The sequence below is a fragment of the Rhinichthys klamathensis genome, unplaced genomic scaffold (assembly GCF_029890125.1).
Source record: "Rhinichthys klamathensis goyatoka isolate OS25496 unplaced genomic scaffold, OSU_Roscu_1.1 h1tg000277l_1, whole genome shotgun sequence".
NCBI classification, from domain to species: domain Eukaryota; kingdom Metazoa; phylum Chordata; class Actinopteri; order Cypriniformes; family Leuciscidae; genus Rhinichthys; species Rhinichthys klamathensis.
The window spans coordinates 1,541,843-1,557,983 of NW_026606796.1; the positions used below are offsets into that span (position 1 = coordinate 1,541,843).

At 38.4% G+C, this 16,141-nt stretch overlaps 1 protein-coding gene across 1 annotated transcript; it reads right to left on the bottom strand.

The window, feature by feature from the left end:
• Positions 1-11,261: 11,261 nt before the first annotated feature.
• Positions 11,262-14,621, bottom strand: LOC130102838 (ectonucleotide pyrophosphatase/phosphodiesterase family member 7-like). The gene is made up of 5 exons (XM_056268934.1): positions 14,240-14,621; positions 13,131-13,276; positions 12,275-12,907; positions 11,934-12,177; positions 11,262-11,423 (listed from the first exon to the last, which is right to left on the bottom strand). The coding sequence occupies exons 1-5, from the start codon at positions 14,484-14,486 to the stop codon at positions 11,296-11,298; spliced, it is 1,398 nt and encodes a 465-aa protein (XP_056124909.1). The 5' UTR covers positions 14,487-14,621; the 3' UTR covers positions 11,262-11,295.
• Positions 14,622-16,141: the final 1,520 nt, after the last annotated feature.

A 16,141-nucleotide genomic window follows, 5' to 3' on the forward strand; every position in this document is an offset into this window, starting at 1 on the left:
CTAACCATGACAGAGCGGGAAAAACCACCAGTCATTAAATGTTCAGATTGGTTTTTTTTTTTGCACAGACACTCCCTTAAAGGGAAGCCTCTCATTGGTCTAAAGCTTGTGCGTGTTTCCTGGCGACTGGCGAGCAGCGGATGGATGGAGCCCAAACCAAAGGAACATGGGGACGTGAGTAGGTTTGTGGGCATTACCAATGGGCTGGAAACTCCTTACTGAAAAAGAGCTCCAATAGCACTCACAAATATATGTGAGTCCCCATTCTTTAACAGCAGTGTTTTGGCTAAATGTGAAAATGTAGAATATGACACAAAGCCATGATTAATTTTATGTGTGTGTGTGTGTATATTTTGACAAATTATATATATATATAATTATGATAAAAAAGACCTGAATAACAAACAGGTTTTATAAAAATATTAAGAGAATAACAGGAAACATGTTTGATATTCCTACATACATACATACATATGTATAAGTGAGTAAAAGTAAAGACTTGAATAACAGAAAGATAATCTCATATAATTATTAAATATATAATTTATATATATTTTTATATATATATGTACAACACATCTAATATTCCCAAATCATGCTTTGCTATATGCGTATAAAATATGGAATTTGAAACGTTTTTGGTATTACTGGAGTCTCGGACATATGGACCCCACCATTTCATATATACATAGAGTATATGTTTTTATTTTTGTGGCCTATGCTGTGGAGTTCCATTAGCTTTTTGGTTTGTTTTCACTATTAGACACATTTCCTTTTCTACTTTCAAAGCTGGACCAAATGAGCCTCTAAAAAAAAAACCTGAATCAGCCTCCAACTGTGAGAGAATATATAACTGAAGAACTGAGAAATGATGTTGTTTTCAACATTGCCATTAAATTGTGTCACTTTACAGCCTTAACTTGTCAACATTCTCATATTTTATGAGAGTGTGACATTCAAAAACAACATGTGGTAAAACTCTTTATTATAGCTTAGATTTACAGTTATGCAAATGATGTCAGGAAGAGACATGCATCAACATAACCCTGAGGCTGGTGTCTGTCACCGCTCTGCTACAAGAAAAAGCCCTTTTTTTCTTCTTTTTTTTTACATTTGAGGTTTTAAAACCTCAATAGCATTACATAATAATAATAATAATATAATTAATTTTGTTGTTGTTCACATTCTGTGTCTTGCACTTCAATAAAGTGCTGTTGTTAGACACCTTTGAAACGGCCAGATGCTATCAGGGTATCTGAGTGTGATATCACTGAGAATAAGGTCAGCGTGATCTCAAGTTCATACCAGAGATCATAGCGGTGGGGTCCGGGGGATGATTGCATGTCAGATGTTGGAAGATCAGAGCGATATTTGCAGACGTGCAGATTCAAACTGACTTTGAAGTGTAAGAGAGTCGGTACCAGATATGATTAAAGAACGTCTGCTCATTAATGAGAGGGGAACATCAATGCACATTCACCTGGACCGCAAATTGACCAAATCCAACAAGATTAAAATGCGTGCAGTTGGAAGTTCACAATCATCTTTGATTTTGAATGTTTTTCATTATTTCTATTGATATATAATATCAGAAAGCTCGCCTTGTGCATTTTAATTCAAGGTTGACACTTGACAGACAGAAGTGCATTAAACCCTTTCAGCCTTCATTTTGAGCTCAGGATCTCTTCTCCCCCTCCAAAAACATGAGGGATGGCAAATACTTGACTCATCTGAGGTTTAATCAAACCGCAGCTTCATCTCCCTTTTGTTCCTCCTTGCTTTTTTCCTTAAGAAATTGGCAGCATAGCCCTATAATTTCCCCCCAATCGCCAGGCCAATGTGGGCTCGGTGCCATCGTTCCACCCATTGCTGTCTAGATTGTAAAGAACGGGCTCGTTCCCGTAGCACAGGCAGGATCTCTTCTTCTGCATTCATAACGCTTAGAACAAACATTTTAATCCTGTACTGAAAGACAAATCTCTGTGTACGCAGTTGCCACCCGTATGCTTCATTCTCAATATTTTCAGGTCTAGATCAGGTTCCTCCATTCGAAATTTCACAGTGCTGTTGTCATGCCCGGCTGACGCTGCAACAGATATTTAGACGAGATTAGATGAATGTATGGAGGTTTATTTCGTAATGAGGTGGAACAGATCACATTCAGTCCGTGTGGAAACAGTATTTTGTTTGTGTTCAAGCTAATTAACATCATGGAAGCTCATCAAGAGCTCAACAGCTAAGCCACCAGGGAAATCTGTGGCAAACAGAACGACCAAGGCCCAAAATCTCAACCTTCCCTGCCCAGAACAATTACTCAGATAATTTAGGAGTTGGATTGAGAGGTGTTTTGGATGGCGGCACTGACACGAGCCGAAGTAGGAACTATTTGTCCTGCATTGATCCTCTACGTAAAAGCAGAATCCATCACGTATCGGCCTGTGGCTGTTTGAAGGAGGCTGGAGTAGTGTTGAAAGTATTGGCAAAGCGGATCTATAATAAATGCACCCAGCAGACTGTGGCGCCACTCTTGCGTGTGCCTCTGCATATGAGCATTGCTCTGTGTGTGTGTGTGTGTGTTTGTGTGTTGGGTGAGTTTGTGAGACAGCCTGTGAGTGCATGTATTTGAGTCTGTATATGTAATGGAACCAACGTTTATAATTCCTCTTGAATGATAGTCCCACTATTTATTTCCAAATGCAGGCTTAGGACTTAAAAGTTATGGATCACAGCCTTTCTTAATACGAAGAGCGGTGTAACAGAAGATGTGAACAGTCGTAAAGAATACTGGCATTATATGTCTGTGCTGCATTTTCCAAAGTAAACGAGTGGTGTTTTTGATGGATCGAGGCGGCAGGAGACTTGCTAATCCAGTTTTCTAAATTAATTCATCTTTTATTATTTTTCTTGTGTTTCACTGCCAAACAAAACAAGCATGTAGCAATGGTTTAGCTATCTAACTTTTTTTTTTTTTTTTTTTTTAATCTGTCAGTCTGAACTATCACGACACGAAGGCCTGACTCAGTGAACGCATACTGACTTCATTCACTGACGTATTCAAATATTAGTATTAAGTTAAGGCATGTAGAAGAACTGCACTTGCTTGAGGCTTTCATGTCACATTTTAAACAAAATTTCATCAAACTAAATCAAACCTGTTTTAGCAACATTCATTTTCTTCTAAAACTATATCTAATACACAAGAACACATCAGAATCGCGTAGATCACTGCATTGTACCATAAGGCATGAAGACATTTCCAGCATCCTCTGTATGTATGCCAAGCACGATGCGCCCCCTAGTGCTCCATATAAGCATTAATTAAATAAATCCATGGTCTGAATCGCTAGATTACTTTAAAATTAGAACAAGTATTTTACTGAGAAGCCATTCAGGACCTTCCACATCCACAAATAGGTGATTATTAAATGTATGCAGTTATGTTAGTGGCATTTAGATTTTTTGAGGAAAAAACGGAGCCTACCACATTAGCCTTTATTTACACTCCCTTTCGATAAAGAGCGATTTATTCCATCTGGAACACTGAATTAGGGACTAATGTATTTAGCCAACCACATATTGCTGTTAATAATTTATTTTACAAGATTCAAACTGATAAACGTAGCTAAGCCGAAAGAGAAAACTGTGAATAAAAGAACGATATAAAATGCTGCCAAAACCGCCACTTATGTATGAGGAAGCAATGACGCAGGAAAGCCAGATTGCATATCTAGATGCATAAAAAATGTTACGTTAATCATTTTTTTTTCTCGAGATGTGACTCAACGAGAAGGCCACGATCACACCAAACGCGTTTTTTCCGTTCGAAAACGCGAGGTGCAGCACAGCACTGCCCCCTTCACACAGAACGAGCAGTGGTGCGCTGCGTTTCTATGTTGCTAGGCAACCACCAAAACAGCTGTCCTGACGGTCAAGTAAACATCAAATCAGCCATTTATTTACTTTCTGACGGTTCGTGAAGTCGTTTACGCTCCTGGTAATCCCATAGACAGTAAAAGAAATCGACAGAGCGATCTCATTGGAACTCAGTTGAGACAGTTGAAGCCCACTTTTAGCGATTTTTGAGAACTTCCGTTCCTGACGCGCAGACTCAGACCGACTCAAACTAAGCTTGATGACGTGAGCAACCTGTCTGACAGACGTTAATCTTCTAGTAGCTGTGCGTGAAAACTGCCAACGTTAATCTTGCAGAGACGGGGAACTTGAGCAAAGAGTTATTTGGCGTGAGTGAGCAGGAGTAAGTATTCCGTTGCTTTTATGGACTCATTATCTATGGGCTTCTCCCTTGACGGGACGTCCCCCCGATTGCCTGCGAGCTTCTCCTCCTGTCTGTACGGTCATTTCTGTACAGCGCGACAGAGAGTCGAGTGGTTATGACGCAATCGTTAGCCTATTTTTACTAAATCTGTTTCTACGGGGCCATAGTGTAACATAGAAGGTAATGGAGCCCTTTATACATTGTCGTGTTTCTTTAGAAATAAATAATGGACAAATGGAGTCTTTAAACGCCTCAGATGTAAAGTTATTCGCTGTCAAAGTGACGCAAAAATGAATGGGAGTCAATGGAAATGCTAACGCAAGTGAAGTTCTGCTACAACATGGCGGCACCCGGCCGGCTTCAACTTCCGGTCGATGGATTACCCCCTTGGGTAATCCGCGAGAACATCACAAGTTTCTTCATCGCATCTCCGGGCGTTGCGTTCAACTGTAGCTTTCATCACTACAACTGAAGGCCCGCCTCTCGCCCTCTCCATTCATTCGATTGGACAGTGGAAAAAAACGCGATGACGTCGGCGCTTTTCCCGCTCGGAGTTGCTTTTTTTTAAACTGCAAAAACGCGTAAACAGCAGAGCACAGAACGCTCACATTGTCATAGGAAAACAATAAAAAAAGGCGCCTCTCACTGCAAAAAACGCGTTTGGTGTGATCGGGGCCTAAAGACGTTCAGTTGACTCACCTGGAGAAACAGTAAAAAGAACGTAGAAGGAATGTAGATAGCTACAGTATGCGTCTCCTGGGAATTTAGTGATTGTGTGATAGAGTGAATTTTATGTTTATTAATTTCTTCAAATGCATTATAGAATTGTTCAATGTTATTTTCTTGATATTGATAATAGTGCTTAAATGCTTATTTGTGCTATGTTAACAAAACAAGAAAAGAGAGTTATGTGTATTTATTAATTTAATTATTTTCGTTTGGCATACCGGCGTGATGACGTCATCGCACACTTCGGTATGTGGCGCGCGCCCGTGATACGCTCCATTCAGAATCAAAACACTGTTAAAGAAGCAATCACTGCAGCGCTCTCTTCTCTTTTATTTGATTCTTAATCATCTTATACTTCTTCTTCAGGTAACTAAAACACTTCGGTTTTGAGTTAAACATTGTTAATGAAATACTGATGAGTTTTACGGACTGAGAGTAGTTCGTTTTAGTTTAGTGATAGTGTGTCATGAGTTAGCCTGTCCGAGCACATGGTTAGCATGGATCTCCGCGGTTAGCGCGTTAGCCCGCTATACACGAGGGACGGTCACGTACACTTATGTCAACATTATTTGAATATATAAGTTTTATGAGTTATCTTAAATTTGCATAGTTGGGTAATTAACTCTGTCTGTGAATTGAGTTCTGCATTTTGTTTAGTTTTCATCAGTTTTGTATGTGACTTTATATTAGGAAATGCATAGGACACGATGTCATTGTGAACATTGGGTAACGTTAGATATGAGTAACGTTATGTGATTAGTATCTCAGCTCCAGTGTTGTCATCAATTTCATACTGTCATTTAGTGGGTCAAGGTAAATATTAATTCTGAAAATGTGTTTTCTTTTTGTAAAGGATTTGAGTGTCACTGTGTCAATTGTAAATGCCACACGTCTCTTGTGTGATGTGACATGTTTGAAGTCACTTACGTTTACAGCCAGTCATTACTGTGAAAGAAAAATGATACATGTTGGCTACTGATAATATAATGTACTGAGCATTTGTTACACATGTATGCTTTTATTATTTGCCATTCAGAATCAATACACTGTTAAAGAAGCAATCACTGCAGCGCTCTCTTCTCTTTTATTTGATTCTTAATCATCTTATACTTCTTCTTCAGAGGTACTACAATTTTAGTCTGTTTTTAGACTGTTCTCCTTCCTGACCAGGTAAGTCAGTAAAGCAACTTGTCATGGTTAGTTTCATGTTCCAATTCCTTATAAGTTTGTAATTTGTACATTAAGTGAACTCTTAAGCTGGCCAAGTGAAGTGGTAATCGGCCTTTGAGCATGTGGCCTAACCCATGAAATCAAAATGGAGAATTTTATTTTTTATTTTTATGAAATATTGCAGTGTTTATTTTAAATGATTTATCCTGGTAACTTTTGATCAAAAATAACTAACACAAAATTGTTAAACGACCTCTCTGATGACGTGTTTCTTTTTTCTTTTTTTTTGGCGGGAGGGAGGGCATCCGAAATCGCATAGGCCTACTTCCCTACAGTAGGCGAAAAACAGTATGTGACGAAAGAAGTATGTCCGAATTCACAGTACTCATAAATGAGTAGGCAAAAAGTACCCGGATGACCTACTTCTTCCGGCGAGATTCTGAAGTGCTCATACGATGGACACTTTACTATCCCCATGAGGCCACGGGAGAGGATATATATGAATGGCAGTAAAGCGACGCAACTGACGTGCATGATTTTATTTATTTTTCTCCACAAACCAGGGCTGCGTTCCAGTCCAAACTTCCCTAAGCACTTCCCCTCGGGGGAATCCCTGCCGCCATTTTGAAGTGCGTTCCTCTTCATGAAGGGGAGGAGGGAAGTTTATATGGACAGACCCTCGCTCCCTCGATTTTGACCGTACTTCATGTACACTTCAGGCAGCTCCATATACCTTTAATTTACCCCACCACAAACAACTCTGATATATTAATTATTAAAAAAATGAAACAACTCAAACACACCTATATAGATATAGAATGCTGCATTAAACAAATAAATAGTAAATCAACCCCATAGTGGATTCTAAGTGATCAAGGGCTTAGCACGTTCCAATTCAGCCTATTGCAAAGGTTCCGCCAGTAGTGGGCACTCATGCAACATAAGCAATGACGTACATCCGAGTGAACGAGGCGGAGGGAAGTCAGCGAGTGAAGGGCATGACAATTTTGGACTGGAACGCAGCCCAGTTCGGAAATCCTGCCCTGCAGCTAATTTCATTGGTTAAGTGACGGGTAGGTTTAGGGATTCAGTGTTTGGTGTAGGCAATTAGTACAGGGATTGACATGACCAATGAAATCTTTAGAATCGGCGGGCGGGAAATCACACAACCGACTCTGGTATGTCACGTAATAATGACATGACAACATGGCAAATGTAGTAGGCCTATGTCCATATTACATTCATACTACACACATTCATACTATATTGAACATACTTTTTAGCAGTTAAGTAGTAATGAAGTAATTAGGCTACTTGTTCAAAATAAGTACCTACTCAAGAGAGTATGTGATTTCAGACGCAGCCAACCTGTCGCTCACATGAGATCACAGCAATAGCAAACCACAACGATCCAAAGATCCAATCAATTCATGATGGACAAAATCAAGTACCGCCTTATATTTTTTTACACTCAGATATACATCGCAATAGGGAAGAAAAAATGATGACAGCAACTGTTTCATGCCGACTTCGTGCTTTAGAAATTCACACTCAGAGAGGTTTGGCTCCATTTAGCACATGACTCATCATTATACTCTGATTCGATTGTTATACGTGAGAATAACCAGATTTTGATTAAACCTTCTTACAATTGTAATAATGTCACACAGAAAGACGTCATTTGTTTTTAACATTGCAAAAAGCATCTTGCGTATTAGTGCCATATTGCACACCTCACTGCTCGCACAAATGCATAAAACCAGACCATAGCTGACACAGACGAATGGCAGCTTTTGTGTTGGGCCGCTTTGTGAAAACGATTCTGAAGCGTCTATCCATCAAAGCATGAATGACAGATTTATGGCTTTACTGTTGAGACCATTTCCCTCTTTACATAGATATTACCTCCTAAATCTTGCAGCTACATTCGAGTTATTCAACCTGGCAAGCATGAAAGCATGAGGCAAGCATTGGAGGAGAGACCTGCACCCACATGCTGGCACGGGGAGAAGTTATCATGGATTAACGCCTTGTTTCAGCTCAAAGGAATGCCTCATCAGGACTGCCTGGGCGGGATTGTAGGAGCAGGCGAGTGAGGATATGGAGGTGTTGAGTCAGTGTTTCCATGGCGGCGCTGGAGAAGAAAGCACGGCGCGCTCTCTGTGCAGTGACACCTCATTGACAGGTATGTCAGAGAGGTGTGCTGGTGTCCGGAGCCAGGCGGGCCGTACCACAGAACTTGTCAGAGTAAATCTGTCGTCGCAAGCCCCTACGAGGTCTCACCAGAGTGCGAGGCGACACGGTTCTTGTCCGCCCCCGCGAGACAAGGCCGCGGGAAGACATGGCGTTTGACCAAGACCACCAGTGCATCTTGGCCGGTCCTTGTGAAATAGTTTAAATGGTTTCAAACCTCATCCACTGGAGCTGCGAAGCGTTTCATTGGACCCGCCATAATAAAAAGGCTCTATATTTGAATTTCAATTTATATGACTGTTCGAATTAATATAAGACGACTATTTTTGGTATATTCTGCCCGTTGAGAGGAATAAAGGCGGTGGTCAAAAAACCAATACTCTATGAACCTGAAATAGCCCTCGAGAAAATAGTCCACATGATCCTCTTGATACTCCACTCTGCATTCCCCTCAGCTCAGCACGTTTGTTAAGCCTCAGATGTAAACATGCTTGTTTCCCAGCTCAACCGTTCTTCTCAGCGCTGAACATCGCAGATGTGTGCGTAGTCGGAGGGAGAAAGAGAAAATCCACTCAGAAGAATGTGGCTGTTTGACGTGTGCTCTCACAGCTAATAATGGATGAGAGCAGAGAATATTAGAGTGGCCCGGTTAGGAGCTGACATGTTGTGATAGAATAAAAGTGCTATGTAGGTCTTCAGAGGGAAATTCCCAAGTGTTTACACTATGAGGGCCAAAACGACAGTCATAAGAAGGTCTCAACGGGAAGCATAGCAGGCTACACTAGCCTCCTATTTGTTGTAACTGACAGATCCAAAACTGGGTGACGTTTAAAAGGATGCAGTGCATGTCTATATTGACATCATGGAATATAATAGGTTCAATATGAGCTCAATCGAGAGCATTTTTGACAATATTAATTACCATAAAAGTAATTTCCACTTGCTTCTTTAAAAATGCAAATAATAAGATAATTGAGAAGCAGAAAGGGGTAGCTTTTAATTTGATAAAACATCTTGCATTAATTGTTCTATTATTTTTTTTACAAAAATGCCCCATTAGTTAACGCAAAAACTAACAAGGAGCAATACAATTGTTGCCGTATTTATTAATCTTTGTTAACGTTATAAAAATACAACTGGTCATTGTTAGTTTGTTAGCTCAGGTGCATTAAAATAATATTAACAGATACAACTTTTGATTTTAATAATGTAGTACTGAATGTTGATTAATAAATTCATTAGAATAAGTATTTTTCATTGTTCATGTTAACTAATGTAGTTAACTAATGTTAACCAATGGAACATTATTGTAAAGTATTACCAAAACTGAGCTGTAAAGTTCTCATTTTTATGGACGTTTTAGCGTTTCGTTGTAAAATTGCATTTTATACAGAAAAGGTTATTGATAACCATTTATGTGATTTTTTTTTTTTCTCTCTCACTAAAATTATGTTAACATGCATATTGTTTAAGCCTTGGTGCTATACTTTTAAAATATTTGAAAGCTGGCCCCATTTCACTTCCATTGCAAGCTCCTTGCTTTAACCTGGATTTTTGCTTTTTTGAAAGAAAAGGAGGGACATGTCGACATGATTTTTTGTGGTAATCAACATTATGCCACAAGTGCTGTCAGCTGAGTTTGACTTGTAATATGCTTCAAATTAATTTGTCCACTGAGAGTCATCTCACTGACTGAAGTGCACTAAACGTCTGCACTCAAGACCATGTTGCTTTAAAAAAAGTCCTGAATCCAAGAGCATAAAGGATGATCTCTGCAGACAGAGTGTGTGTCCTGCAACAGTAGTAGAGCGATAGACAAGAGACGAAGAGACAGAGAAATGTTATTGCACTGGAAGATGGATGGGAGTCTGGCGCGCGTGCCAGGGGGAGACTCCACATTTCCAGACTGGCTCTGTTCTGGCGGGTGACTGAGTGTGTGTACGTGTGTGTGTGTATGTGCGAGTGTGTTTGGAGGGGGCTACACTGCAGCACACTGTTCAAACTGTTTATGCATACCAGCCTGCTCTGAGTGCCTCTTTGTCATGAGCTGTTTACTTAAACTTATTTTGGGAAAATTCCACATGACTGGTCGGGATTTCACCATAAATCATTGAATCTGCAGCTTTGTGTAATGATAACTTCTGTCAGTCATTTAGTCCTCATAAGCTCCTTTTCTGCTTTGTGTTTTTCCATAGGACCAACCGGCATTGTGCAGCCTATTGTGAGTGGTTAAACGGTAAGTGTGTGTGTGTGCGCATGCAAGAGTATTGGGAGACTTTAAAGTCTCAGGAATTGAGTGAATAATATGCAATTGTCCTCATTAACAATATTTATTTGGAGGCATTTTGTTCACATACAGTCACAATTGTTCTAAGTTTAAAAAAACACACCATACTCCACTAGATGGCCTCAGTATATACTGTATTAAATATGCTGCATAAGGCAGTGGAAAAGCTGAGTCAACATTTCTAATGGAATACAACATTTTTATATCCGCATAACAATATGAATGAAGGATTGAAAAATGTACATGCATTTCTGATATGTTCCCATTTTCTTTTAATGACACCTGCACTCAAACTGCCTTTGACATGAATTCTTAAACATTTTTATAAATATTTCTATATTTAAAAATTTCACAAAATTCTACTTCCGTGCTTAAATAAAAAGAAATCCCTAGATGTTTAATGTGGTCTCAGACTTTTGGACTTCGCTTTGGACCTTAATATTAAAAGACAAACAAGCAATTCAAGAATAAGTGATTGTCCCTCTTAGAATGAAGTTTGCTTGGAGTCAGTTGTTTTCTGGTAGACATCATCTATGATGTCTTTCGCTCTGTTGGAGAGAAAAGGTAAAGTAAAACATTAGATTATCACAGAGAGGTAATGTGCTGAAAATAACAATGACTTAATGTCATACTCCATTTCTTACCTCAGATTTACTTTGTATCTTTTATATCCGTTGTAGGATGTAACAATGACAAACACAAGCAATAAAAATCCAGCCACAGCAGCAAGACCAATAAACACGTTTGGAAGACTCGACTTGGGAGTATCTACAAGAAAAAACAAAACAAAAAAACAATTTGATTTATGACACGTACGTTATGTAATTTGAGATAAGATGCTGATAGAGCTGGTCCATGTTTTAATAGTTCATGGGGTCATATAGTGAAGGACAGGGCAAATCCTTGCAGGGTTTTATCTATTTGCTGACAGAGCGATACAATTTGATGGTATTGTTTATTTTAATGTTGTAAGCACACATAACATTTTTATCAAGATGCCAAACCTGATGACTATCATGATAAGTTGTCTTAAACTGTCAAGATAGTTAAGGACATATAAAAGAGATTGTGTTTGACATTATATGCAGTTGATTATTTATATTGTCAATAATTTAAGAAGCATATTTTAGGGAATGTCAAGTTTTTTTTCTTCTATAGTATGATTTTTTTAACCTCTCAAAATAACACAAATATTTCATATCCCTGACCTTTAAGATACTAAACAAGTATGTGAATTTATATAAGATTTGTAAGCAAGTGTTTCTTTTTTTTTTTCACCTCCAGAATCACATGACTCTCCGTTGGATATCAGCATATGTCGGGTGTTATCCAGTGACCCGTCATTGATTTCTGGTTTTATACCCAGTAAGTGGCACATCAAAGGGTAAACGTTGACAGTCTCAAATGGTCCAACCAACAAGTTTTTATGGAAATCTGGTCCCACTGCCCTGAAGAAAGGCTTCATGTCCATGACTTCATTGTCATAGCCATGTTCCCCATTATTGGTCTGGAATGGGTAGAACTGGAAGAGCATTTAGAACATAAGATAACATGTGATGTAATGTTTTCCATGTATTATTGCTTATTGTGCCCATTATTGTTGTTTACTTCATGCTCACCCCATTGATGACATATCCTGGGTCAGCATAGAGAATGATGGGTAGGATACGAGGATGTTTGGCGTAATGCAGTCGAGCAGGCATGTCTTCTTTCTTATAAACGTGAAGGTTTGGATGACCTCCTTTCAATGCTTGATAAACCTTTTCAAGCATCCCTTCTTTGGGCAACAGCATCCCAGAAGGTCCATAATCCACCATGTGGAATTTCAGATCGCTCAAGGAGAATCCTGGGATGTCATCGAGTATTATCTCTTTGACTTGCTCTCCTTTGAACACGGTGCTCATTCCATGGTCAGCTGTGATGATAACATTCAGATGGTCACTGAGCCTGTGTTTCTCAGCAGTTTCCCGTATGTAGCCCACAGTTCGGTCCACTTTCTTGACTGCCTCACGTCGCTCAGGTGAATCAGGTCCATACTTGTGGCCGGTCGAATCTGGTTCGCCAAAATACAAAGTGACAAAGTCTAAGTCTTCATCTTTAAACCATTCTCTCATGACTTTATCCACACTCTCTCTCCATGCCGTCTCATTGGTGTAGTCATAAAACTTTGGTTCCACCTCCTTCACTTGGACTGTTTCATTATGGTACTTGGCAGCAGTGCCAGGGAAGTGTAAGGATCCTGTTTTAAGCCCCTAAGAAAGGACGCATTTACAAGTCAGTTTATAGCTTATTTAATGCCAATGTAACTAAGTAATTTTTTTCTCTTGCTAAGTTTAAGATGTTATAATAAATTATTTAAAGGTAATATCATGAAGAACATTTGCATGTTGGAGGTCACTAAATAATGAACTTTATTTTTTTAACTTTGAGATTTACTGAAACTTTTGTCGAGTTGTAATAGTTTGAGAGATGTACCTGTCTTTGAGCTGTGATCCAAATGGGTAGACTGCCATTATCCCAGTAGTCATCCACAAACTGTGTCATGTAGTATTGTTTCTTCTCCTGTGTGGTTGTGTTGAACCAGTTGTTATGAATCACACCATGGTTTTCAATGTACCTTCCTGGGGAAAAAATGCATATTTTTGATATGGCTGAGGCTTCCTCAGAACTTTATATTTGAGTTCATGCAATTTTCAGACACGGATATCCAAAGAAACTAAAATTTCATTCAAGCTATCAAACCAAATGGGAATCAAATCCATTGCCTTGGCATTGCTAGTATTATGCTTGTCTGTTTGAGCTATGTGAACAATCAAAATATGGAGACCCTAAAACTCCAAATCATTTTGTGGCCATCCATTGTTCTTATTCTGTTTCTTAATTTCTAAAAGAAATTTGGACTTTTACTTCACTACACTTAAAAATGTGCCAATTTAATTGCATTAGATAACAAAATATCAAAGCAAGCGGCATACAAGCAATCAATGCTAGACCCCTCTTTTCTCAGAACTAACTTTTATTTTCTTAGGAATTTTTTGTGATCTTTATGAAATTAATTTAAAAATAAAGCATATACACTAGTTTAAAACTTGTGGTCTCTTGTGCTCTTATGCTCACCAAGGCTACATAGAAAAATACAGTAAAATAGTAATATTGGGAAATATTTTTACAATTTAAAATAGCTTTTCCCCCCCTATTTTAATATATTTTAAAATGTATAGTTTATTCCTGTGATGGCAATTCTGAATTTTCAGCATCATTACTCCAGTCTTCGTTGACACTTGATCCTTCAGAAATCATTCTAATATGCTGATTTGGTGCTCAATAAACATTTCTTAATATCAATGTTGAATGAAAACAGTTGAGCTGCTTGATATTTTTGAGGAAACCAAGTTCAAAAGAACATTTATTTTAAAAAAAAATTTTGTAACAATGTAAAAGTCTTTGTCACTTTTGTTCAAATTAACTTTGCAGAATTAAATTATTCATTTCTTTTAGTTACTGAGCCCAGTTTTAGGGACACTTTATGTATTATCTATTTACTTTAAATTAGAAATGTTTTGTTATTGTATTTTTGTCCTTACCAGATAACAGGGTGAAGTGTGTAGGACTAGTAATGGTCAGGTAAGGTGGAGTGACATATGCGGCTTTGACTCCTTCTTCAGCCATTTTGTCCAGGTTTGGGGTGTCCACATCTCGGTCGTAGTCCCACCTGAACCCATCGAAGCTGATTAGCAGAAGTTTGTTTCTGCCTGTGGTGCAGCGATCTCTGGCTGGAGCAGAAAGAGACGCAGGGAATATAAGCAGCAAAACGCTCAGTGCTAATAACATGACTTGTGTTTTACACAGAAACGTTGTTGATGAAACAATCTTGCTTCTCTCTGGTTTGCCTGATGGTTGTTCCTGATCTAATAGCCTCAGCTTTTGACTAATCCTTTTGTTTGTGTTCTTTTCTGGACACTAAAGTTCACATCACAGATGTTTATGAGATAAATTACATGCTTATGCTATCTTATGTTATCTTATCAAGTGGCTTATCAGGAGTTGTGAGACTAAAGCAGTTATTTTCTGTGTAACTAACCTTTCTATGATTTACAACTCGCTGCTTATATAAAATGAAATATGGTGTTTTATACTGTATCAAGGCTGCGTTTTGTGAAGGTAAAGATAAGTGTCTAGCAGTCATTTACATCTGCATTGCTTAATTGAGTTATTTATCTACACTTGTGCAATTGTGTTGGGGAAAAAATCCCCGATGCATTTGGACTTTATCAGTCAGATAGTGATTCAGACAGGTGAGCTACATAGGAAAGCTGCGTAAGGGCTGTTTCTTTGCAAAAAAATTGCACATTTGAAAGAAGATTACTGTGACCCTTGACTAATTTTTGCTCTTAACCAACTTTAGAATCATCCCTGCTGAAATGACAAGCAAAACTTGATTTGTTTTGCTCCCACCAGCCTTCTTAACTTGTAATTTCCTTGGCTGACCAGTTTTATGCTAGACCAGCTTGGACATTCGTGCTGGTATGTTCCGCATACAGATGATCCTGCATTCTAGATCTTTAATACCGAGTTATGTATGATCATTAAGAACAATAGATATTTTCATAGTTTGTAACCACACAGTATGTATGTCACAAATACATATCATGTACACTAGCACACAAATAATACATGACCCTTTGAAATGAGTATTGCATTCCTATGCCATTTCATTGTGCTGTTGCATACATGTGCATATATTAGATATTCACAATAATACTATGCAGAACTTGTAGGTTTCATTTATAAGATCTTCAGTGCCTCAATTCTATTCATTAGTATTATGCAGAACATATTTGTATACACCAAGACCTGAACACCACAGGCATGCTCTCCGTCTGCTTGTTTAATTGGTATTTTCATGGTCTTGACCCAGGCTTTCAATGACTGAAATGCACATATGATACACATTCAATCATGACCCCATAACACATTTAATTTCATAATGCAGTTTATGATGCACTTTCCCACCACCCCCTACCAAGTTCAGTCAAATGCTAGCGGTTTAAGCCATGGTAATGTATCATGATGACTACTGAAAACAATGTACATAAAGCTCAGTGGACAACATAATTTTTCTTTTGCTCTGTTAGAGAGAGGTAAGGAAATTCATCAGATTTTCACTAAACAGAAAGAAACTGTTCCCAAAAATAACAAGTCTTAATATATCTATGTGCCATACTTTTGACTAATGTTGCATCTATTATATTCGGTGTATGTCGGGTGTTATCCACTGACCCGTCATTGATTTCTGGTTTTATACCCAGTGGACAGTAACAAAGTACATTTACTTGAGTACTGTACTTAAGTACATATTTTGAGTAACTACTTTACTTGAGTATTATTTTTTCTGGAAACGTTTTACTTTAACTTCACTACATTGGAAAGACAAATGCCGTACTTTTTACTCCACTACAATTCTGTCAAGGTCCTTGAGTAGAAAG